General features: G+C 42.4%; 1 protein-coding gene across 2 annotated transcripts in view; it reads right to left on the bottom strand.

Moving 5' to 3' along the window:
* Positions 1 to 149: 149 nt before the first annotated feature.
* emid1 (EMI domain containing 1) overlaps positions 150 to 27,056 on the bottom strand; it is a 55,843-nt gene continuing 28,936 nt past the window's right edge. The window contains exons 4-16 of one of the 2 annotated variants that reach the window (XM_083912843.1): positions 13,452 to 13,541; positions 13,278 to 13,339; positions 13,040 to 13,172; positions 11,161 to 11,205; positions 10,951 to 11,058; positions 8,752 to 8,859; positions 6,304 to 6,393; positions 5,877 to 5,929; positions 5,699 to 5,761; positions 5,574 to 5,618; positions 5,290 to 5,334; positions 2,717 to 2,807; positions 150 to 1,068 (exon numbers count right to left, since the gene is read on the bottom strand). In XM_083912843.1, the coding sequence (XP_083768969.1) occupies positions 935 to 1,068; positions 2,717 to 2,807; positions 5,290 to 5,334; positions 5,574 to 5,618; positions 5,699 to 5,761; positions 5,877 to 5,929; positions 6,304 to 6,393; positions 8,752 to 8,859; positions 10,951 to 11,058; positions 11,161 to 11,205; positions 13,040 to 13,172; positions 13,278 to 13,339; positions 13,452 to 13,541 (1,067 nt within the window). In that variant the 3' untranslated portion in view covers positions 150 to 934. Of the gene's footprint in view, positions 1,069 to 2,716; positions 2,808 to 2,996; positions 3,082 to 5,289; positions 5,335 to 5,573; positions 5,619 to 5,698; positions 5,762 to 5,876; positions 5,930 to 6,303; positions 6,394 to 8,751; positions 8,860 to 10,950; positions 11,059 to 11,160; positions 11,206 to 13,039; positions 13,173 to 13,277; positions 13,340 to 13,451; positions 13,542 to 27,056 lie in introns of both variants that reach the window. The other variant, XM_083912844.1, reaches the window with a different exon arrangement.

The raw sequence follows: 27,056 nt of genomic DNA on the forward strand, positions 1-27,056 counted from the left end.
GTGTGTGTGTGTGTGTGTGTGTGTGTGTGTGTGTGTGTGTGTGTGTGTGTGTGTGTGTGTGTGTGTGTGTGTGTGTGTGTTAGACAGCCAGTTTTCAGAGTTGCTTTCACTGTTTCCAGAATACAACAATTTCTGTTTATGTACCACCAAACCCAAATGCATTTTTTCCACAGATTAAATGCAAATATACAATTGTATATTAAATCACTTTATCAGTGTGTACTTTAAGAGGGGCGGGGGGAATACTCACACCAGAAAACTACAAATCACTGTTAGCAACACATATCTCAGTTAGAGTAGAGATGACTTCATCTTTTTAGTGCACTACATAACATTGACTTAAACAATATGATACAAAAATAACAAAATTAATACTAGAAGAAGAGGTTTGTTTGTGTACTTGTGTCCCGCAAACTGTACATGCTCAATATACTTAAATAGTGGAATCTCTTCAGACTGCAGTTACATTGTGAAAGCAATACAAATCCAGTCTATTTTCTCACATCTGATTCCTCCTTCAATTGATTACTCTAAAATTACCCTTATTTTCCAGAACTGTTTGTAGCTCGAGGAGCAGCACAGAAGATTTTGATTTTCCTGGGTTTTTTTTAAAACATTAAACCATCTTTATTCCATGGCTATTTTTTTTTCTGTAGCCAAAGAAATGAGATACAGAGGGAGCTGCTGGGTGGGTTGTGTAAAGATAAGTGTTTGGTTATGGCGATGGGAGGGTGGGGGTCAAGCTAGTTCTCAGGTTCCTGATGGAGGAGGGCATTGTGGAGTATCAGTGGAGTTTCCCTGAGGTGTCCCCCACCCTATATCTGACGGTAAAGCCCAGAGAGGGTATCTAAATCTGTTGAGTGCTGCTGAGACCTATAGGTGGGGGAGTCAACCCAGCCTGTGATCCTCAGGGTGAGCGGTAGGGGGGAGGGGGCTACTTCCCTCGAACCTTGGTGTTGGAGGACAGAGGAGAAGCAAGTCGATATGGAAGCGCACCTGCTCGCTTATCTCTGTAGAAACTAGGGGAGGCTGTGCCAAACGGTCCATCCCCAGACCCTAGATCAGGCTCTGTTGAAGAAAGACAGCAGTTGGAACGGGACCTCCCTGTCCATTAGTGTGCGTGGACATGTGCAGTAGTCCTAATCAAGGTCTACTCTGATGGAGCTGTTAGCCTGAAGGTGTCATGAGTGGGTTCTTATTTTGATCGGACACCAAGTTTTGCTATCAAACTTCTGAATCAACTAACTAACTTTTTAATGTTCAATGGATTTATCAAACCCTTCTGCTGTAAAGGAGGCACATCTGGCTTGTAGGGCTGCAACGATTATTTTCATCAATAGATTTGTCTATTTGTTTTCTCTATGAAATGTTCAAAACCCAAAGATATTAAATTGCAATGATACAATGCATATCCTATACTTTTGTGTGTGTGTGTAATTTTAAAAGATAAATTACTTAAAGGGCCCCTTCATTCATAAGTATGTTGTTGGATGTTGAGCCTCATTGTGCAGAATGATGTAGGTGCAGAGTTTGACATGAGAAGGCTATCTGCTTAAAGTGGAAAGTTTCCCTGTGCTCATTGAAAATCTGATTTTAAGGGGGCGGGCCTACGAGCATGATTTGTGACATCGCAACTAGTTCAGAAATCAAAACTAATGCAAGTGTAATGTAGAAACCTGAAGCCGTCAGTGCACATACACTGAGAATGGGTTGAAAAGTAGGAGACATCTTGTAGCAGGAAAACAAAATTGAAAGTGAAATGTTTAATGAGGTAGGAGGAGTAGATGTCTTTGAAAGAATTTTAATGTGGGAATTATTCTTTTTTGTGTGGGAAAAACATATCAGACACACATAATTGTTTCAAGCAGATTATTTGTATAAATGTATTAATACATGTGTGGAGGTTATCTATCAAACAATTAATGGATTATCAAAATTGGGGATGATTTATTTTCTTTCATTTTGGTCAATCGTTTTATGGATTAATCATTGCAGCACTACTGGCTAGACTAACATACTTTACATCTATTGGTACACTTTAACCTACAAAGCATGATTATTGTACAAAACATTAAAGCCCCTGAAAACGTGGTTTCAAGTCTTACTTTTTCTTAATAGCGTTCATGACTAAATAACAACAATCAAAGTTAAAGTTAAAAACAATCTTAGGTATTAATCATTTAACGAGTTGAGTTTATAGACCTTTTCAACGGAATTCCATTGCTAGGCAACAGCATTGGTCCTTGTTAACTTCCTGTCAGCTGATGTCATTCACATGAACTGCAACAGGAAATAAACTTGAACACGTTTAGAATGTTTATGTTTACATCTTTGAAAAGGTCTATAAAGAAATCTCTGTCTCAGCAGGATTGTTTGGGTGTGGTCCGATCATATTTGAGTGACAGTAAACTGTCATCGGATTTTAGACAAATGTTGCTAAATTCTGATACAGCAGATGCTTGGAAGATTGTGACATCAACCAGCGAGAAAAAACACACGTATAGAAATAGCTCGTTTGGTTGAGTAAAAAGGTTTTCAGGGCCTTTAAAGTATTATCTGTGCTACAACCAAAACAATTCATACGTAAGAATACATCAGCAGTTCAGTAACAAGTGGTCATTTTATGTGTCTAACACTCAATCAGGACTTTCTACATCTTGTCAAAAAAGGTCAGTGAGGGTCGGCAGAGCTGTGGGTGAGGATGTCTCAGCGTTACCTGGCCAGATGATAGCCTCCAACAGCGTCACCCTGCGAGCCAGAAGCTCAAGGTCTGCCTGCAAGTCGTGGAACATCTGCAAGCTAAAGTCCTATCAGAGAGCAGTGACAGGGGGGGGACTGTGTGAGGGGGTGGAAACACTGGCCTGAGTCCTGGGGCTGCTCGCAACTGTTCCCTCTCCCTTGTCCCAGCAGTGAGGTACGGTGGGAGTTTTTGCCCCACCCCAACCCCACCTTTGACCCCTGCCTAAAGCTGACCCTGCCTCAGGCCTCCTACTCACCATGAATACCGATCATAGTCTCAAGGATTAAAACCCTCTCGGCTAAGATCTTCAGCGCCTCTCTGATCTGATGTATGCCGTCCCCCTGTGAAGATAGATACAGCCGTCAAGGTAAGGAGCACAAGCCAAAGAACTGCTCGCCAAGATGCAAGTCATTTTTGTCTCTCAATACAATTCAGCAGTTAGAAGGTTAAAACAGTCCACATATCTGCCCAGCACTCTCAGACATATCTGTTCCTCGTATTTCTCTGTATCTCCCTCATTCTCTGGCCATGCTACTATATGAAGTCAGTCTCTGCTCATGCCGGGCTGGGCATCATCAGCATGCATGTTACAGACCAGACTCATGTTGGTGACATAACACAGCTGGATTACACTCTCTCAGGATTTAGATTTGATCATGCGTTCTGCATTCCTTTTTGTCGGGTAGCAATTAAGCCAGGCGAGTATTTTTAGCACCACAGCCTTCATTCTTAATGCTGCGGTCACAAAAGTTACCCGATGTTACCCTGACAAACTGAAGCCAGTATTGATTTACACTGAAATCTAATTTTTTTTGTGTCTTTTGTGAAAGGATAAGGCAATGGCTTCACGAGTCGTACCTCCAAGAAATAACAAAAGGAGTTGAACAAGAGAAGTAAAGCAGACAGAGACATCTGAAAGCATCACCATCACAAGAACGCATGCAGAGAACAGATTTGGATGCCGGTGAATGAGATGCTCTGATTAGTAAGACACACCAAGGACAAACTTTATGTTTGAAGGAAAAAAGGCAAAGTTTCATTGAGTCAAATTATTGCTGATTTTATTACGCGGCTTTGTTGAATATTCAATTCGGATTGGTTAATTAGGGCATTCTAAGGTCTGTTATACTGTTACTGTTTAACAGTTACTGGCCTCATTAAGAACAGTAACTGTTGTGGATGCAGCTCTGATCATAGGCTTTGGGGGACCATTTTTAAATCAAATAAATCTAGCTGTGTATTAAGTGGGATAATGAAGAGTGAGCCAGTCATTGTAATTAAACCCCTTCTCATGGGGTTCAATTCACAAAAAAATATTTTGACTCTGTAACCCTTAATTTTTGTCGAGGGAATGATGCTGACTTCCAGGTTGGGATGTTGGGATGTCATTCCTGTAGCACTCTATTAGCAGATGCTAAGCTAAGATGGAGAACTTGGTAAACATATCTGCTAAACATCAGAGCAAGTTAACACTGTCATTTTGTCACAGAGAAACAAGCATGGCTGTAGACTTTTAGTCCTGTTTATAGAGAATTACTTAGAGAAAAACTTCAGAGCTACTTTGCCTTATTTCCGTTTGCATGCATTTTGTAGTTTATTTGGTACTTAAAGGTGAAATCATGCAAAGTTGCAGTGTGGTGTAAAAGAGGAGGATAGCTGTATCCACTCAACTCACATCAGAGCACAACACCTCTAAACCCAAAAGGACCCACCACTGACACATATGGAGTGATTTGGCATATACATTTCACACATGTTGAAGTCCGTAAAATCAAACAAATACGATTGAATTAAAAAAAATGTATCAATAAATTGATTCTAGAGGGTCTTTACTATAATATTTCACTCAGTGTGAGATGGTGCATGGTGTCGTTACAAGGTTGACATTGTTTCTTGTATTTTGTATATTTACATGTATATGCCAAAGTCAGATGCTGAAAAGGGTGACTGTGAAAGGTAGCCATGGGGACAGTAGCTTGCAGAGGGAGTCAGACAGCTTTAGGGTCAAGAGGACAGTGTCGTGACAGGGGACAGCAGTCCAGAGCACACCCCAAGGACCAACAAAAAACAAAAACACATTAACACCAAAAGATTTCACACACAAAATCACACAGGTCAACAGCTGAAATCACAGAAACAACTAATGTAAAACATGTTATGGCTATCGACGGGGAGGAAAGTATGGGGCTTGAGAGAAAAAGATATGAACACCACTTTGTGGCCAATCACAGCCATAAACATGGTGATTGTAGAACGATCATAACCATAACCTGAGATGTGGGTCATGGTTAGACTTGATTTATGTTACAGAATAGATTCACTGCATTGCGACGTGTACACGTGACATAAATAAAAAATATATCTTACATTTAGATTGCTCTTGCAAAATGAGAAAGAGGTAAAAGAAAAATAAGGGTTAGACAGACACAGAGGAAATATGTAATGCTCAAAAAACCTTTTGGTTAAATCTTCTTACTATAGGCAAAACCCTCCTGCCCTGGCCCCTTGTCACCATGTGAACTGTGAACTACCACCAACTACTTTCTTACCGGCAAGCCCTTCTCTCCTGGCTCCCCCTTTGGACCCGGTGTTCCCTGAGAAGAAACATTAACAAAAGAATAAAATGTATTCATCAAATTATCAAAGCAGTGCAGCAGTTTACTTTGACATTCTCTCTGAGACTGTGTTGTTGCTGGTCAGTGTGATTTGTAGCTCTGCTGGTTAGCGTAGTTTACAGTAATATAACCAGCTATGACATGTGTTGATGTTTCCCCCCCATTGGCGCCTTTACTCAGGCCGTAATTATCAAGGCAGTAGGGTGGAGGTGGCTTACCGACTCGCCTCTGAAGCCTCTCTCTCCTGGGTAACCTAAAGGACCCTGAAAAACCAAAGGTATGTTGTTTAAAGATGAGTAAAATGAAGAAAACCTAAATATTACTGAGCTGTGGGTGTACTCACTCTCTCCCCACGCTCTCCCTTTGGCCCCAAAGGGCCCTGCGTTCCAGGGACTCCAGGTTTCCCCTGTATAGGATCAGAAAGGAAATTCAAAATGACAATGATGAATTTGTGCTGCAACAAATTGGACAGTGCTAAGACGCAATAAAAATGCATAGAAATATGTGTTGTGTGACCTTACATTCTGTCCTGATGGGCCGGAAGGTCCTACTGGGCCTTTGGGACCTGGTGGACCTGCATAATAGATAGAAATATTCACATGCCGTCACCCTCTGGAAGGAGGCGATGCTGGTTTTTAATTGTGTTCTGCCTGGAGAAGAGCACTGAGTTCAACCTGAGACATGCACAGCACCTGCAGGTGTTTAGGACTTTTTTATGCTTTTAAGTGGGTGGACTCAACTTTGAGGGATGTTTTGTGTTTGGTCACCATGTTAACAAATAACCATTTCTTGCATATAAAATTACAAAACTGGAACCTACATGTTGCTACAGAAAGTATGGGAAATTTGCATTTTCAGTGTAGAAGCAGAGTTTCACAAACAACACAAACATACTCAATAATAAACAATACAAAGATAAACATTATATGGACAGTGATAAACACTCACCCGTAGGCCCGGGAGGACCCTGAGGACCTGGAACAGGCAACCCTTGTGAGTCATGGAAAGTGTTGCTGAAGAAGGGATCTTTTCCACGACCTGGGGTTGAAACAAAATGTGTGTGTTAAATGGGAGCTAATTTAGTTTTTTAGGTATGTATTACTGTATCATACATGCATAATCTTATCAATGACCTGTTTTTCTATTTTGCCTTCAAGGGAATCAGTGGCAGTGACGCAAACCTGGTTCTCTGTATGGGTTTCAATAATTGTCAACAAATCCAAAGTGTACCGCCATGACATGTAATGTAACTACTATTGTAAATGCAGGGTTGAGCTATGCAGTAGGGGTGTCATGATTTCAGTTCTAAATCTAAAAATTGATCGAAAAAAGCTTTCAATTTCAATCAAAGAAATCAAAAAAAGGATTGGCAATTCCCATATTTAGTGTGGTACATTCCCAAAACAATATGGCAGTTATATCACAATTGATACTGTTCTCAGAGCATAAAACCAATGATCTATTGTTATTTTTCAAATCATGACTCGATAGTCTAACAAGGGCATAGTTGTCTGGAGAGCCAAAATAAAACCACTGTAAATTGCAGTAATTCATGTGACGCTGTACCTCCAACAAGCTCCTAAACCTAAAGAAGCCTTTGGTGAAATGTGTGAACAGCACAGTGCACAAAGCAATTCCCCTGCGTTGATGCTGCCTGAGAAGCTGGACTCAGGGCAATGGGGCCCTATTTATTACTTCAGAGTAACCTCCAGAGGGCAGTATTTCCCAACAAATACTCAAACTTCACCTAATTGATTCAACAGGTTAGTAAACTACACTAAAATGTGTTCAAAAGCACTGTCAGTAGTAAATCTGTGTTTCACATTAATTGAAAACGTATGTATTATACTGCATGAAAAACCTTCCATATCCACTGTGTAACAACACTGACTGGACGTCTACAGCTGAATGAGTCTAAGAAGAGGGTGATGAATGTGTGAGCGATAGAGGAAGTGTGCGGTCATTGGGTCATTTTATACTGACAGGAAACAGATCCAATCACAGTATGAGACAGGAGACACAGAGAGGAGGAGGGCTGACAGCCAGAAACATCCTCCAGCTGCCAGGACGTTGCGCATCGCTAACAGATTACGGCCAGAGGTGACAAAGAGGTCCAAAACAGGATCGCTCTCTCTCTCTGTCTATTTCTACACACTCTCATTTCCTATAAAGAATGAAAGCAGTTACACTGAAGTCAGAATTTTTAACAACAATGCCCCTCCTAACTACTTAACGTTCTGGCTGCTGGTGTAGGAACCCTCTCTTGTTCAGCAGAAGGGAATTCCAACCTCCTGATGCAGACGTAAAAGCCAAATAAGCCAGTGTTTTCCAAAGGAAGCTCAGCACATCCCCGACTGTTACTTTGATGTAAAAGAAACGGCATGCAGTCTTGAAAATCATCATGCCAACCTCCAAGTACCCACAGCTTTCTCCACACAGGAACCCGAGGCTTAGAAATCTGCACGCTGCATACTTTATTTTACCACTGAATCCACATATAAAACCCACCAATGCGTTGACCTTGAAAGAGCCGGCATTGGCCCCCATCCGTCTCTCACACTCCCCCTCAGCTGTCTGAGCGGCCTACATCTGGAAGTTGTTGAGTGACATCAGTGATGGACAGGTTTTCGTCCCAGCATGTGAAGTCTGAGTCAATCTCAGACTGTCTCTGCCTCCATTTAATACTCTTTGATTCTGTCCTACTTGGCTGGTAGACAATAAGGAGCGAGTAGCGGTTTAAGGATTACCAACATCCTGTCTGTTTCTCATTCTCCTCGTTTCTTTTGTTTACCAGGGAAACTTATGAGCGCTCTTCCGCAGCAGGAGGGAACATGTCTGTGAGATTGCTGAAGACACATGAATATTAGCAGCTTGCAGCTAGAAATCTATAAAAGCTGCACCACCTGGGAACAAAGGCCTAGGATCATGGCAAACCTTTTTTCTTACACTAAAATGAAATATACAGCAATTAAAGGGAGGCATGCTGATTTTACACTGGATTTTGATGGATGAAGCCTTTTGTGGCTGATAAACAGACTCAAGTGATGTCACTTGAGTCTGTGTTGGTTTGGGCTGAAGACTACCACTTTGAAAATGAAAAATCTTCCAGGGCTGCGAAGTTAAAAAGAAGTGAGCTTACCAGACCTCTGTAGCTCCCCATTTTCTGCTTAAGGCCAGGGACTTGAGGCCACATTAGCTGCTACTGTACTAGCATAACACACCCAATTCTCCAACCGAACTGTTGGTGGTCCAGTTGCATTTTGAGTAATGTTAAATCAGTGCAGTATTCTTTTAGGACTCATGTTTAAAACAAATACAAAGAGTAGTTTTAAGTATTTGGTGTGGAGTTTGTGTCATGGTAACTGTATGAAGCCCAATAGTTGTCCAGGGCCTTACTGTGGTCTGGTTCTGGGATGTGGGCACTGGCAGGAGCTGGAGGCCCTGGAGGGCCAGGCGGGCCTGGTAGACCCCTTTCTCCTGGGAGTCCTGGGGGACCACGGGGGCCTAAGAGGAGAAATGACAGAAACATCATGACAGACATGTTCTTCAGAGGTACATCTTTGCAAAATATGATCACAAAATTTCTTCTGGAGAGACACGGCACAACGCCAGACTGGTACTGATGAATCACTGTGGGTGATGTGATGATAGAAGGATAAACTCTGACAAAGACCAGAGAGGAAACAGATTAGATAAAGTGCTGAATGACACAACGTAATAGTGTCTGGCAGGAGAGTGTGTCTCTACATGTACTTGTGTTTCTGTGAAACAGAGAAACACAAGAGGAACTGGCCTCTCGTGTTTCTCTGTAATTAATAGGAGGGTCTTTAATGTGATCTGATTCAGGAACATGGGGAAAACACAAATAAACACCATTAAATTCTGCTAAATGTCACTGGCACTGGTTCATAGCAAATTAAATGCTTGCTGCATCCAGATCGTAAGCTTTAGGACATGTGTGTGTATGAGTAACAGCCTGTAGCAGGTCCATATGGGCCAGTCAGTCGTGTCCCTTCTCCTCCCCCAGCCATTTTTTGGAGGTGGAAAAAAGCTCAACAACCACATCTGACCTCATTGTTTGGTCTCTCCTGAGGTAAAGCTGCCCCCCAAAACACCACCTCTTGCCCTCCAACAGACCCAGACTCATCACCTCTCTGTTTATGTACTGATGCAACTGACAATGACAGTCCAATAATTACCGCTTTGCAAGGTAATGTTATTACAGCTCTGATTTGACACGTCTGTGGGCCGTTTTCACTTAGCCTCGATAAACACTGCAGCACGACCGGCTGTGTTTTGGCTGCACCAGGGAGACTGTGAGCTACAATCTGCAGCACAGTGGTTTAAACAGGCAAGCAAAGTCACCATTTAGAGTTTATGTGACATGTCAATGGCAATTTTCACTTTTCCTACAGCATAATAGTTCCCTAGAGCAACCCAGGGATCCCACGTCAAAATATAAGTCACAATTGGTAAAACAAATCTCTTGTAACTTCTCAGGATTCATCATAACGTACAATATCACTGGTTTGTTTTTCATCTACATTTTCCGTGACTTTGGATACATTCTAGTGCTGTGTTTATCTTTCTCTTTAAAAATGAAAAAAAAGCAGAATAAGGAAAACAGAGCTTCAGATGCAAGACACAGCTCTGGTTTTGGGTACTTATGAAGTAATGGAGATAGAAAAAACAATAACACCACAGGCATATGGAAATCATAAGGACCTGGGATTTGTGTATATATAGCTCATGTTCATTTCAGATTGAAGTCACATGGTGCTTCTCAGAAAGTGGGTTTGTAGTTTAACTTTTGCTCTACATCTCATCTTTACCCAGCAGCAGGCACAGGACAGGGGTCATGTAAGCCTGCAAGGAGAGGCACTCCCTTCATGATCCAGAGCAGAGAAACGACAGCCTATAGCGGGAGCAGATGTTGTGACACACTCATACCGCCATTTACTTGGTCATCATTCAAGTCACAGCAGCGTGTGGATTTACTTTTTCCCCAACAGCTCATTTATTATTTGTACATAACCAGTGAGCTCTGAATACTCAGAGCAGATTTATGATTGTGGTTGGTGAGCGGCAGCACATGTTGAGGAGTTTTTATGTAGTCTGAAAACAAATGTTTTTGCTGCCCACTAAACAGCACTTTTAGAAACATACTATTATATAAGCCAACCAACAAAATGCCCAAATTCCAGCAAGTTACCAGCAGGCCGCTGGAACGCTTTAACATTTACCGCTGGTGGGTCTGTGGGTTGATCGAGCGGTTTAAGAGAAAGACAAATACTCTGCAGCAGGACATCACATATAAGTCTATTGTTGGAGATCTCTCTGATTTTTCCACTGCGGTTTCCACAGGTCTTTGGTCAACAGAGAGCCATTCAAATGTCTTGTTCTAGTGACAATAGCTTAAGTGGAGTGGCAAGTATACAACTGCCCTGCAACGCCCTCCCTCTGACACACACAAATCTTTACAACATGCTTATTGACAAACCGTGTCAACATCTACTAAGAAAATGTTTCATTTGTCTCTCTCAGCTGTCTGCTAACAGCAAGCTGTGTGTATTTCTAATTTCAGTCCTCTCTTACCTGCAGGTCCTGAAGATCCCTTAAATCCAGGGTTGCCAGATGGGCCCCTTGTCCCAGCCTCCCCTCGAGGCCCACTGGGACCTGGCAGCCCTCGGGACCCCGGCTTCCCTAAGAGGAGGAAACAGTCATGACGAGTAATCACGGAGCCTTAACTGGTTTGCATCTTAAATGGCTTTACATGGACTGAAAGGCAACTATGGTAACATTTACCTTCTCTGCCAGGAAGCCCATCTCTCCCTTTTTCCCCTTGAGGACCTGTAATGAAAGCAGAGAGATGGCTTTACTGAGAGGTGTAGCTCTTTGAAAAATACCTGGAGAGGAGTTGGTGTAAAAATCCACTGTAAAGTAATAGAGTAAAAATACTTATTGTGTCATCCTTAGGGCTGATTTAAATTTCAGTTCTAAAATACTAAATTCATTAATTTAATTTCATAAATTAAAGACATTTTTTGTAGTAAAAAAATTATTCTATATAGATAAAGCCATTTGTGTCCCCGGAGGGAGCTGTTTGAAGTGGGAGTGTACCTATGTTCTCCGGGTCTTATGTTCCCCGCTTTGTATGTGACCAGGGAACATAGGTCCCTTTTTAAAAAAAAGGGACCTATGTTCCCCGCTTTTCACAGAAAGGGTCCTATGTTTCCTGGTCTGTTATTTTTTCCACAATCAGTGCCAAATTCCCTGGCAAATATGCCTATGTAGACCCTAACCCTACCCCCTAACTCTGACCCTAACCGTAACCCCTAACACTAACAAAATGCTGAATTAAATCCGTGAAGGCAGAGCCTTATGCGACCGGGGAACATAGGACTCACGGATTACCCCTTGGAGGTCTGCTAAAAACAACCTCAAGTGATGTCACTTGAGTCAGAGTTGGTTGCGTCTGAAGACTACAAGTTTGAAAATGAAAGAAATCTGGAGTTATCAAGTTAGAAAGAAGTCAGTTTACCAGCCCTCTGTTGCTCGCTCCTCATCTTTGCTTGAGGTTAGCGTCTTGAGGCACATTAGCCACTAATAGCATAACACACCCAAACCTCTTGCTGCCTTCAAATGGGGTCCGTGTGAATGCTCCTTTCTTGTGGTATTCACAACCTCCTAAATGGAAATTTAGTGAAAGCTACGAGTTCATGAGTTGTGATGTGTTTGCTGATGTTTTTTAGAACTGATGGAATTCATTTTTTGGTGTCTCGTAAGTTTATATATTGTAATTTATGTCACCTAGAGTTTTTCTTTGTTATTTTTTTATGTCTGAGGAAAACACTGATATTCCCAACAGCCTCATCTTTTTCCTTTTGTCATTATGCGTTTGCATGTCCTGCATTACGTTACTCGTTTGCTAGCTTGCTAAATTGTTAGTTTCAGTGGCTGCTGTGTTGCCTAGCAGCAAGGTTCTCATGACTTAACCACAACGAAAAGCATATTGTGTACACAACGATCATGTCGTAACCACAAGAAGTTACATTTGAAGGCAGTATCTCTTGTCTCTGCTTGAAGCTAGAGGCTACTTTAGCCGCTACTAGCATAACACATTGGAATCTCACCTGAGTTGCATCGTCAGTGATGTGCACCAGGTTTTTACAAAGTCTGAAACTACTCAGTCTCATATACATTTCCTTCACACATTAGCCACTGTACAACTGGGTACAATGTTTGGTTGAATATGTTTTAATATCACTTTTTACATTTCTTCTGACAGTGCAGCAGGTTAGTGAAATCTCACAGTGCCGGGCTCGACTCCAGAAGAGGAGAGAGAGAGAGACTTTAGTGCTCCAAAGTGTTTGCTTTCCATACAGCCACAGAGCGCTGAAAGTGAGCAGCACAGACAACTGGGTTCTAACTTTTGCAAAAGGAAATGAGTGAGAGAGTGTGTGTGTGTGTGTGTGTGTGTGTGTGTGTTTAGTGGAAGAAATAGGATATGAGCAGAGGTGAGCAGATACAGGGCACAGTAAGAGTTGCTGCTTGCTGCGAAAAGCTGCAAGGAGTGATTTCTGACTCAGTTATGAAAGCATAAAACCCTGGACTCCACTTAATAAAAATATTAAGTATTTTTTAACTTACAAGATATTCATGCATGACAGCATGATATATGTACCTGCAGGTCCCTGCTCACCAGGAGCTCCCTGAGCGGGCACAGCCCCCATCAGTAATGAGGCCTCTGGTGCAGTTCCTCCTTTACCCTGAAGGTGGCGATGTGATATGGAGGCTGGGGTTGTGAGTAATTGGACCTGGTGCAGGAAAACATTTAACAAGTGAAGGCAATTAAGCAATATGCTTATTTAATGCATGATATTTCTCAGTGGTTCCAATACTGTAAATGAATGAGTCCAAACCTTCGCCTCCAGAGAGCTCAGCCTGTCAGTCAAAGCTGTGATTCGACTGCAGTTGAGACAATCTAAAAAAAAACAGATAATTGCTTTCTTTACCTATAGGAATCATACAATTAAACATGAAGTATTTACTATTGTGTTTTACAGTTAAAGCAGTAACATCTTCACAGCTCTTACTAGAGAGCGACTCTCCCGTCCGTGCAGGCGGACGACGCAGAGTGGAAGGCTTCCTCACTGCCTCTTGAGCTGCAAGCTGGTTCCCTGCGTCTGTAACAGATGATAAAGAGACAGAAAATGTCACCTCTGTGGCTGTGATAGTGATTTCTTGACCTTAAATTTGTTAAAGTTTCTACTTTCATTTGTAGGGGAATGGCAATTGCAAATTGTAAAGTGCTCCATTAAGGTAGAATAGTGCTGTATTAGTGTAGTCCGTTTATCATTTACTATCGTATGCAAAATGGCAATAAAATGGTGGGAATCACAACTCCAAATTCTCAACAAGATTTATTTAATTGTTTGATGCCCCAATAGCTGTCTGCCCACTAAATGAAATGGAAATCAGCTGCTGACGTTAGAGCTGAGAGGATTGATGATTTATCAAATCATTCTTCTACGCAAAAAAACAGTTTCTCTGGTTTCAGCTACTCAAATGTGATTTGATTTAAACTTTAGCATCTTTAGGTTTTGGACTGTTGGTCAGATAAAATGAGATATCTGAAGACATCACTGGGATATCATTTGGGAAATTATAATGGGCTGACAGACAAACACACTTGGGTAAAACTTGATGCAAATACAATATCCTCGGAATTACAGTCATTTGGGAGGACTGGTGACAGCTACAAACAGTCCAACAGATCAAACGTCCAACTACGCAAGTGTCAATATGTCATTTTGTGTTATGTTATGTCATCACTCTAGGTTCTGTGAAGATGTTTCTCTGAGGAAGAAGAGGCCAGAAATGAACTGGTTTCTGTCCCTGAGTTTCTGTCCTCCAGGTGAGCTTCTTACTATGAGCCAGAAAGAGCTGACAATAAGTTGACAGAGTGTAGAGAAGACAGAAATGGAAATCACTAGAGACAGTTGCGGCTTTTGTTTCTGTTACATTGCGTCTTTGCCAAGCTTCTTCCCTTTCGCCTTGTTTCTTTATGGAGTATAATATCGCAAAGCCTGGGAGAGAGGGAGTGTAAAGACAAACAATAGTTTCCTTGTGCAGAGAGAATGGGCAGTCTCGGCTCGCATTCTGTCTTGCCTTCATTTTATGAAGTGTGGGAGTTTGTGTCTCTGGGTTCTGGATGTTTTGAATGGGCAGACCTTTGTGGAAATGCTAGACTGACTCCTTTGTCTGGCCTGGTCTGGCTCTGGTCGGCCCAGGTGCTCCTGATACAAACAAGAGGCTGGGTTCAGCACCTCATTAGCCACCAGGAAGCACGTCTTTGCCATTCTGCAGCCAGCAGCCACGGTCAACGCCAAGTGCTATACTAAAAGAAGCCATGAAATAGCACCTGCAGCATCAAGCTGGAGCAGGAGAGCGGCGTTCTTATTAAACAGCCTTACTTATTGTTACATCAGATGTCATGATCCATCTCTATCCACTGCAGACCCAGGAAAGGGAAAATGAAGAGCTTATTGTCCCAAAGAAAAATAAACGTTTGGGAACTTAAGACAGGAAAGCATAACGGGTTTAGTGATTATCCAAAGAGGGGGGTGGGGGGTGGGGGTGGAGTGCAAAGGAGGAGTATGAAAAGTACACAGAACACATGGTTTTGGGTAAATTGAGACCGCTTCAATAATTCCCTCTCCTCAACCTCTGTGCTCATGATTTCACTGTTTTGGGTTCTGGGTATTTCTCAGAGGATTACAAGTGTAGATGGATTTAAACCATGTGAGACCTGAGACTGAAATGTTATGGCATGCGCTCTAGATTGTAGAAAACTCTTCCAATTTTCAATAATAACGAACGTGGGGAACACACACTTTGATCTGCTCTTCCCTCGTCTGCAGCCCGCTTTGGGGGACGACTGTAGAGACAAAGGGAGGTGTGTGTATGTGTGTACGTACAGGCACATGCTAAGGACGCTTTCTCTGGAGCCCAGCTCATGTAGATGGCTGCATTCAATTACAAATGGGGGCTCTGGATAGGAAATTTAGCTCTCGCCCCTTCTCCTTGTAGAGTAGAGAACATTCAAGGGCCTCATCCACACTCCAGATATTGTATGAAGCATTGACCCCCCCCCCCCCCCTTTCTTCTGCATTTGCAGGCTGTGTTTAAGGCTGCAGAAAGATGAATGAGGATGAATCAGATGCCTCGAGTGCGATCCATCGCTCTCATGGCCAACAATAACATCATCACAGTTAATGAATGCCCCCTGACAGTCGCGGTTCATTGTATCTCTTGTTCTTAGTGGGCTAATTGCCCCAGCGGGGAGGGGTCAAAGAAAAGTGTGAATGCATTTGACCTTTTGCCCCCATGTTGCGCTGGGCTCTAATCAGCGACTGAGTCAGAGCTCTTCACGAAATACCCCCGCAGAGACTTTGGCGGTCCAGAGGCCGCCCTGACATCATCTCTGTCTGTCTCACACACATCATTTAGAAATTTGTTTACAACAACTCTCTAAATAATCTTTGCTCCTGCTGATGCAATTATCTCATAGGAAAAGGAGAAAGAAATGAGCGTAGGTCGCATGGAGATTATCTTTTCCATTTCAAAATAAGTGTGTGTATCCAGGCATTAATGCTACGATTGTTCATGCTCATGTGCATGATTATATGCACTGTCTATTGTGTATAAAAGTATTTCAGCTGCAGCAGGACAAATCAGATTTTGCAGAACACTTATTTAAAACTGAATTGATTTATGAATAAAAGGTTATTATGGAGCTCTGAAGCCATCCTAGAGTCAAGGGGAGCTCTTGCAGCATCCAGTCTTAAGCAGTCCTAGGCGGAGGGCTAAGGTTAGACAGGTCGATGAAACTGTTTAAATCAGAGGTCTGGCCAATAGGTCTGCCAAGCCACACATGTTGCCCTGTGGGCCTCAGATGAAATCCTGACAGGAGTTTCTCTTCTGTGTTTCCTCTGCTCCACTTCACTCGCTGCTGGAATAAATGAAAAACATTGCAGGGGAGTAAACTGACCACTAGCTTCATCGCATAACTCGACAAAGCTATACTGGCCGTCTGTACAGACATTGTATCTCGTATCTAAACAGCGTCAAGATCCAGCTGAGACAAACTGCAGTTCACAAGATGATAGACCCGTCTCAAATTTGTATTGAGTTATCTCAATTGATTACATGTCATGCTCATGCTCTTAAATTTATTATGGTGAAATTGCAGATAGAGAAAAATATAAACATCCAAAGACTTTTTGCATAGTGGATAAAAGTTCAAATTGAAAAAAAAGTTTGATAAAAAGTGAGACATGACACTGCAGACAGAAAGAGAGTGACTGCTAACTGACTGTGTTGACACATTTCTGCCATGTGTGAACAGGGCTGAAGGAGGGGGAAAAGCAACATTTCTATTTGGATTACACAAAAACAAGCATTAACAACCTGTTCTTACTATTATATCATTATATTATCATTATGGGAGCTTTATTCCAAAGCAATTTTATTATTGGCCCTTTAAAACCCACATGGAGCTCTGCTGGTGCCACCAGAGTGAGAGCCAAGGGCACAGTGACTAGAACTGCAGCTGCACACACACACACACACACACACACACACACACACACACACACACACACACACACACACACACACACACACACACACACACACACACACACACACACACACACACACACACATGCGCACTGTTATTAATGGGCCAAAGTCATTCCTTCACTGATGCTCTACTAGTGAAAATAAACCACAGCTCTCATGCTAAGAGCCCAGTTAGTCCTGCCAACCAGAGCCCTGAAACACACATCTCACACTCAGCTGGAACGACTGCCTGATCCTCGAAGCTCATCGCCCACTAAGGTTTATTTGCTCCTCCTCGGAAAGATTCAGCAGTTTGCACAAAACCAGGCCTTTAGGAGCGTCATGAACATCTAAGTTTTGTTGTCCCGTCATATGGTCTGCAGCAGAGGGTGGAAAAATATTTTATATAAAAGGTGTCTGATGTTTTCTTTAGTCTAACTGATGATCGTGTAGGGAGATACAGTACAGGGGTCAGACAGCAGTTGTGAACGCAAACATTGAAACAGACAGACACACACACACACACACACACACACACACACACACACACACACACACACACACACACACACACACACACACACACACACACACACACACAGGCAGCTAGCAGATACTGTAGAGCAGAGTGCTGGGGCCTTATCCATCTCTGTCTGGTCAATTAGCTGAGCTCAGCGCTGCAGCATCATTAGTGTCCAGATGCTGACAGCCAACCAGGGGAGGTGTTTGTCTCTGTCACTGCACCGCCTTGGACAGACTGAAGAATGCTGCTGCCTTTAGACACACACACACACACGGACACGGACACACACACACACAGACACACACACACGGACACGGACACACACACACACGCACGCACACACACACACACACACACACTCACACACACACACACACACACACACACACACACACACACACACACACACACACACACACACACACACACACACACACACACACACACACACACACACACACAGAGAGAGAACACTGCAAGCCTCAAAATAAAACCAAGCTGAATAAGGTGGCTTCTCAGAACATTTGTTTGCTGAGTCAGCACTTTAGTTTCTTTTTGAATGAAAAAGAGACAAAAAACTCTGCACAGAAGGGCCCATGCTGGCCGATGGGTCGAACCCAGACAGACACTGCTAACCACTTCTCTACTGTGCAGCCACACATTAGTTTATAATGCAACAATAAAAATAAATAAAAGGTAGACAAATTACTCTTTACAGTGAAGACCTGATACATTACGGAAGGTTCAGAAGTGATGTCGGAAGTTAAATGAAACACTTTTGAAACCAAAACAAAATATCATGAGTGAAGTAATTTAAAGTTGAGTGAGAGATATGAGCAGCTGTCTGAAAGGGAACTGATATTACAGCTGGTTCAAAACTATATCTTCAGTGTAGTCAATTTAAACAGAATGACAATAAATAGGGCTGTCCTCGATTTAAGACATTCTTAATGAACTAACACTTAGTTGATTAAATCGTTATCGTATTAAAGTGTAAGCAGACCCATGAGCAGCCTCCACCTACCATACAGCTGACGGGTCTCAGGGCTCTGTGCTCTGCACAGTGCAAACCTGCATCTGATCCCCAGTGCTTACTGTGCTTTCCCAGCGTCGTGGCTGTCTTTTATTAGGTGATTGACTCAAAGGCTGGGACACACTTCATCAGTTCCTTCCTTTGGTTTTGCCACTCTGCTTCCCCCACCTCTCAGTCTGAGAGCGGAGCGGCCCACACACTGGACAGGTTCAGCTGTAATTACAGGTGAGAAGGAAGTGCTGCCTTGCTGTAACAATTGGTCAGATAATTGATCCCAGAGCAAAAAAGTAAGACTACTAGGCAAGACTAGGCAAGCCGGGCGAGACTGAATCCTCACCTTCACATTATAGGGGTGTAAATCACAAGTTTGATCACGATGCAATATTACATCGATTTTTTGGACAATGTTACTCTATTTGCTGAGATCACAAAGTCTGTCACGGTACGATTTTGATTTGATTCAATTGAGAGGTCTGCAATCGATGACATTTAAATCCACTCACAAAAAGACCTTTCCAGACCTTTACATGAAAAACAATGTAGGAATTTCAAAATAAAGGTGCATCTTAAACACGTGTCAATATTGCCACACTTCCGATCAGATCACTGATTATTGGACCTATATATCGATCTAGATCGATGTACACCCATACTTCACGGGGTGTTTAAGTTGAAAACAAATGCCGATCTACATCTGCTGTTTTACAAGTCTAGGTGAGGTGTTGCAAAGACCTGCTGCAAATGAAACCCAACCTATAGCCTTCAGGACCCTGAGGTGAGAGCATGCAGGGTCAGAGAAGTTCTCACCACATGCACACACATCTCACCTCATCAATCAGCACAGACACTTAGGCTGAGGCAGCGTAGGACAGCACACACTCACCACAACCCACTAACTACACCCTCCGCAGAGCTACACCTCCATCAGTCACTAACAAGGAGGTCAATAAAGAATTACATTTAGTCTGGTTACTGCAGCTGAGGAGATGATTTATGTTCTTGCATTGAAGTAGCATACTTCAAAATTAATTACATGACTTTTATTGAGTGTGAATATTTTTAAACCAATTGTATCTGTATTGTAAACTATATCATCTTTTTGGTTTTTACATTACCTGATTTGATGTGTCTCTATCATAAATAACATAGCAAGGATATTCCAATAAGTTTGACTGATTTTTAAAGATTCGTCATGCAAGATTCAGATCTTTATTGACATATGCACAGGGAAAAAGTTACACTACAAATACAGTGCACATTTTAGAGTTGTTGTACAGTTACAGTTACACTGGCTTCTACTTGTATATAATATAAATAAATACGTAACTGCAGTTCCACCTGAGAAGGGCCTTGTCACTTTGTGCTGTCCGAAAGTAAGTAAGATCAGTGCCTACTGCAGCTATAAACTTGAGGTTTTTAAAAGCTGTCAGCCAGTTCATGTGACCAGCAGTGTTGCTTCTCTAATTTTCTTCAGTTTGTCTCTGCCGATTCTCACATTAGTCCTTTCAGCTCTTCCAGCCCATCCAGATGTGCACACACACAGCCTCTAATCTTTTACAGGAAGGAGGAGGTTCTACCCGCCTCTCTGTCCCAGACAGGGCTGTCTTTACCTCACCTTCCCTCTCACTCACTCTCCCTGTCTCTCTCACTCTCTCTGTTTTTCCAGCACATGCCTGTAGTGATGCTGATGGCAGTGACAGGGTCTGCATCTCAGTCTGGCTGTCCCTCTCGCCCCTCTCCGCAGCAGGCAGTGGTGTGTAATTACAGTGCAACGCCGGGCTGAATGGCCTGACTGGTGGGGTGACTGCGGTCTGCTGACAGAGGTGTTTGTCTGGCCTAAAGATATGTGCTCCCATTGGCATTCCGGGACAGGAGACTGGCCTCACTGGGCACAGACAGCTGTGGGGTAGACCTCTCTGCACAGGATGCAGCACTCACCTTCCCTAACCTCCCCTCCCTCCCGTCTGGCATCCTGCTTATTGTATTTTTCAGAAGGTTTCAAACTCTCTGCCCCACAGAGGTTTGGTCCAGATTGTTGAGAATACCTGTGAGTCACTCAAAGATCCTAATTACAGGAAATTTTAGCTTTGTTTCACAATCACTCACCCCCTTTACCTCTAATTACTGAGCATAGCAGACCTGCCTCCATCCTTTATTAGCCACTTGTTTTAGGTTGTGTGCTGGTGGGTGGTTCACAACAGCAGTAGATGCAGTTTGTGCCACAAAACAGAAAGTGAATCTAGTGTTTACACAAACTTGAGGAAGTAAAAAAACAATTAGAATTTAAAGTGAATTATATAATTTTATGTTTTCCCAGTGGTACGCAGAAACAAAAACCTTAAGCATATAGCAAAATTGTAACAATTCTCTCCGTGCCAGCATCTGTCGGATTGCGGTGTGCCGATTTGAGATAGTATGCGGTCGGGACTGTCTGCACTACAAATCCACCCGCCACACTTTAAACATTTCCTCCACTTGAAAGCAGCAGATGTCTAATAAAAGCATGCGGCAGAGGCTGACGATGCAGCTCACACCCTTCACTTTTATTAAGAGAGACACAATGGCACAGAAACCTCGATGGAACCGGGCTCCTCCCTCTTGACCCTGGTGGACCCAAATAAAAGCTGCTTTGTAAACTTTTCCTTGGCTACACTCTTTTAGTGACCTCAGTTGGCATCTTATCCAGTGATGTGCAACCCTCCCCCCCACCTCTGTCTCTCCTGTGGTCACCAAGGAAACCAGTAAAAAAAACAGGACTTCAGAGCTGAAGACCAGGATCTTACTGAATGAAACCACACACTCCTCTGCTGCTGCTTTAGTGTGGCAGGGAGGGGTCCATCTTGTCTGTGACCTCTCCATATAAAACACTCCCTACACACCGCAATAGTTAAACCCCACTCCTCTCAGCCAAAACTGCAGCAAGTGGCCAACAAACGAAAGCTCTAAAAGCAAGGACCAGAATTAGACCTACACACACACACGTACATGTACTGTAACACATTAACTGCAAGTTATTGCTGTTGACGTGCATGCTGCAGCTGCACTGACCTGTGGAACAGCGTGCACTTTATGAGCCTTTGAGACTAAAATAAGTAAACCCTGTCAACATTATGAGAAGCTGGTTTTGCTTCAAAGGATAAGTCTGCTTTCATACAACTTGGGTCTTATAGTGTTTGGTCATCGCCCCTATTGGTTATGACTACTTCTCATGAAAGTAATTGTGGAGATCTGCGAGCAAGGCAACATTGCTAAAAAATAAAGTGTGATTGGGCAAGAAACACCTGCAGACAAGTGGAAGAAATGCCAACAGTTAAATAAGATCATCTCACCCACTTTATTTGAAGGTAAAAACAAAAAGAGTACACCCTAAAAGTCTGTTATAATCCCCAAGCAAGACTCAACAAGAAAAACTGCAAGGAGTACAGTAGGTCAAACCTGGGTAATCATTTTCCAATTTGTCTTAACTTTCTTCTTCCAAATAAGACTGGCTAACTTTTTGTTCGTTAAAAATATACATAATCGCACGACTGCTCATTCAGCGATTAACCATCGTATGAAATCTAATGTCTGATGGATCAGTTCCAGGCATTGACCGAAGTTGACCTTTTACACGGCTGGCACATAACAGGAGACACTTTCCACCGTACTGGAAATACTCCGCTTGGTTTAGGTGAGAGGTGGCGCCTGGCAAGAGCGTGCAGGATACAGGACATGTCACTGATTACCCTGTGGTCAGGGTTAATTTGGTTATAAACAGCTAAATCTCTTAAGGTTCCTTCAATTTGTCTGATTATTTTGGCGTCTGCCCTTACCGACAGAAGTTCCTGGATCTTAAGGGGGGTATTTTTGGTGACGTCTTTGTGTAAATCACTGTATATCAATTCTGATTTCCGGTTTCATGCAAGCTAGATGATAGAAACGTCATCAGCACACCCACTCGCTGTGAATTCTCTGAGCTGCTCTATTTACACATGGGCTCAATCAGAGAATACTGCTGGGTTTTGTTTAGATAATAAATTTGCAGTGCATGTGTGAAAGGGGCTTAATTCCAGTGTTGGGAAAGCAACTGCACCAAACTTACATGTCCCGGAGAAAACGCTCCACTGAACGCTTCCTCTATCCAACTCCTGTTAAGACAGCAAACAAATCAAATGTCTAAAAGTAATGCAGCGTTAGTAACTGTAATGTAATTGTTGAATTTGAAATTGTAATGTCTTAATATATTACTGAAAAAGGCTACCCTTAACTGGCAGTACCTTTACTTGTTTCCAAGTACGGCATTACTGATGGATGAAAATATCCAAACAAGAGCTTGCACAGACTAAGCAATAAAAATATGTCGACCAACGGCAGCTGGAACTGCAATGGAGAAGTAGAGTTAACACACTGCTGCTCTCTGCAAAAACACGTTGCTGAATTCCTGGCCAGCAGACCCTTTACCCTGACCCTGTTCATTACCATACAGAGGTTGACAAGCGCTCCAGCTCTCTGCCCACATCTGTAGCCAAGCAGAGCGCAGGCCAATCCACAAACCTTCAGCTAAACATCCTGCCCCATGTCCTCTGCTATATACACTCAGCACTGGGTGAGTAAATCCTCCGCCCTGACTGTTTGAAGAACACGTCCAGTGAAACACAGATTATTTGTCCAAGGTTGGTCTGAATGCTCACTTATTACAGCTTAGAGGCCTGTTGCTGTGGTATGATTTGTGCAAGTACACATTAGTCTTGCAAAGAAAAGGTTTCAATAACCTATATTTTTCCTTAACCACCCATGTAAACAACAAAAACAATGGTGTCCCCTTTGACAACCACGCAGCAGGATCCATGACAACCAAACACAAAAAGCTCCAGTCAAACACAATGACTGTGTGATAGTGACAGCACTCGTCCACCCAGAGCCAAGACATGATCACCAGATTGTAGCCCTTCCAACTCCCTTTAGGACAATATATTCTGCTTCAATAGCAAATCATGAACGTGCCTCCCTCTGCAGGGATATAAACGAAGTGAGAGCAGCAGATATGTGTGGTTAGAAGTAGGCCAAATCTTTCTTCACTATTGTTTAAATTTTCCTCATGATTCAGCTTCTCTCAGAGACCATTGTCCATTTCCTCTACCATAACAAATCATTTGATTTGTCAGTTTCCTTTGGGACATCTCATATAACTCCTAATCTCCATTTTGCCTTCATAAGTTTGGATCGTTTTACTGTGGAGGTATTCGGCTCCACTCAGAGGTTTGTCAGGCTGAAAAATGTTAGATGTAACATGCTGAAATAGCTAAAGCCCACTGTTTCAACACATCTTTTTAAATGGGACAGAGGAAGAGGAGTCAGTGAGAATACTTTTTATTTGCAACATCTTCTCATCGAGATATTCCCCTCGTCATGTAAATATGCTTGACTGCTAATACAAACAGTCTGTATAAATATACACTGTTAAGTAAAACCCCCCTATCTGATGTCAAGAATGACCTGTTTATTGCCATTTTAACTGGTGTTAAAATAAAGGAATCGTGTTGTGTGAAACAATAGACAATAATGGGATTTGAAACGGTATCAGTAACTCAATGGGGAAATAAAAGTCTCTCAGTTGAATCATATAACCCTTCGATGCTAGAAAACCATTTAACCCTCTAACATGTAAGGCTTCAGTATGTTTCAAACAAGGTGTTGAGTGTTTGTTGGATCATCCCTGTCTCCTAAAATAACGTTCCCATACAACAAAACTGCCTTCTCAATTACGTTTTAGGGGAATGTATTTTGTCCCAGATTACATTTGTCTTTGAAAAGCTACTAGCTAGAAAACTTGGATGTAAACAATGCTGGCTCCAAATTATATAAAAAAATCTGCCTTTGAAATGTTTTATGAAGCATAAAACACATCCAACATGTTTGTTAGACCATAAAGATACATAAAATATGTACATATAAGTTTGTTTACAAGAAAACCTCAGCACACACCTTTAACAGAGCATTAGTGACTAGATTTTTTGAAGCATACTGAGCCCTTTATGGTTCAGAGGTTCTTGCAATGTATTACTACAGAGAGAGACACTGTACCTTATCTGCACTTTGAGTACTCGGGGGTTCATAATATCTTCCCTGACAGCGGATACGTTCATGCATGAAAGAAAAGCAGACATGGAAGTCTGGCTGATAAAAGCACAGCAGCGTGTGTGTGTGTGTGTGTGTGTGTGTGTGTGTGTGTGTGTGTGTGTGTGTGTGTGTGTGTGTGTGTGTGTGTGTGTGTGTGTGTGTGTTCGTGTGTGTGCCTGACATGCTGCATGTTTAAAGACGTTCTTTGTTGTGGACTCTGGCTGAGTCACATACAGTCTATTACTGTAGACACAGGCCTAACTCAACAGCAGGGTCTCAAAGCCTATGATTTACAGGGCTCACAACCTCTCCTCAAGTAGAGACTTCACTGAGGCAGCTACCAAGAATATTCTCATGTAAGAAAGAAGAAATCATGAATCAGACTCACATCCCTTCCATTAGATCATATGAAATCCACCTGAAGCTCCATCGCTCTATTACATAGAGACACAGTCACATATGAGTAGGCTCTCAACACAGTGGCACAGAGCCAGGACCAACATCACTCCCTCTGCACTCCAGGTTCAGCATAAGATGGATGAGTCTGCGGCACGCAGCTTCCTTTTTGACTTCACCATCAACTTATCCCCAAATCTGCTCATCACTCTTTGCATCATTATAAATGTCTGTCCAACTGCCTACCTGATAAACACACACAAGACTGAGACTGACCATGATACGGTGCGTCTGTGACATGAGTTTGAATAACACAGTCATCCACCTGATACTACTGCATCCCTCCTCTCAGTGCGCTGACAGATGGGGCCTCCTCAATTCTCATGGACAAATATAATCCTGCTGCTGCAGAAAATGAAACTATAATTAAAGGCAGCAGGTTTGTGTTTTCAGCTCTCGGCTTTCTCCTTCGAGGATGAAAAAAAAAAGGAGGAGTGCCGGTGTGATCAAACCGGATGGTGATCGGCTGCTGTTGATTTCTGAGTTACAGATGTTTATAAAATTGCTTCAGCTGCCAGACTGACAAATGAACAGAAAGGTTTTTCATTAGTGAGGAAACGGGGATTACCTTCAGGCATAACGCAAACTAGACAACATTTCCGTAATGTTTTTTTGCTCCTTTTAAGTATTTGCCTTATATTGTCAGCATCTGCAATAGGGCCGGGTTATAATTCAATATCACTGTAATTTATCAGTTTTCAATGGACTTATTATCTTACTAAATTTGTTTGTCCGCATTAATAATTCTGAGTTATAACCTAACCAATGAGCAGTTGAAGGTTCTTCTTTACCTGTGTTTTGGCGGATGTAATGAATCATCAGTAATTAGATTTTTTTATGTGTGGTTATGCATGGATGTTAACTTGCACACACGGCAGCAGGATTAAAGCAATATTACAAGATCACAGAACTCCGTCTTGTCAGGCTTGATGTAATGCATTCATGTTCGAACCACCAGCAGTCCGGGCCAATCAGCATCCTGTAAGGAGCTACTGGCAGCTTCAGACGCTACAGTCATTCAAAACACCAATGGCAGCTCCTAAAGAAGTTAGCACAGAGGCTGCAGAAGCATCAGTTATAGCAGAACTTCAGAATATTTCTTTGTTGCAACAAGATCAAAGAACGGCACTGAAGGTTTTTCTCAATGGAAAATCTATGTTCGCTGTTCTCCAGACAGTGCTTCGACAGCAATTTGATCAAAAGATGGTTCATCCAGTCACCGAGTTATCTTTTTGAGTAAGTGAGTGACAGTGGGCTAACTATATTTTTCATAATATTGTGAAAAATTAAAAAAAGGGTCTTTGTAAAGGGGAACAGTCTGTATATTGGTATTGGAAAAATAGTGTTATAACAGTCATATATAGATTTTTTTGTATCACCGCGCCCCAATTTGTTTCCCGGATTTACTTGACACACGTTTTTTTTTCTTTTGTTGGACCAGTGCCTCCTCAGCCTTGGCACAGATATTTCAGACTCTTTGGAGCTCCCACTGCTTTGAAAACTCACATAAGCTTAAAGTATCAAAGATCTGATTGCCAAACCTCTTTTTATTATGCTTCTAATTAGCATTCAACCTCATATGACCTGGCTTTCTAACAGCGTTAGCAAAGACTTTTGAGGGTTTTAGATTATTTTGTCTAAGCCCTGTATGCATGCGAGAAAAAGATTTGCATACATGTACATATGCATGCACACACCACAAACCCACACGTATATACTCACACAGAGTGAGTGGAGTAAATAACTGTGTGAAGCTGAGCTCCTCTCAGTCTAATCCCTGGGTGAATGGTCTGCTGTGTGCCAGGCATTCCTCTGTGTCTTTCTAAGGCTTTTTTAAGGATTAGACCCCACTCACTTCCAGGGGCCGCAGGGTGGGATCAAAGCTGATTGGGCTTTTTGGGTTCAGGGTGATAGTGTGTGGAACAGTGAGCCTAAACTTAGGTAGACCTGCAGGGTAAAGCACCA

Source organism: Echiichthys vipera, assembly GCF_963691815.1.
Source record: "Echiichthys vipera genome assembly, chromosome: 4".
NCBI classification, from domain to species: domain Eukaryota; kingdom Metazoa; phylum Chordata; class Actinopteri; order Perciformes; family Trachinidae; genus Echiichthys; species Echiichthys vipera.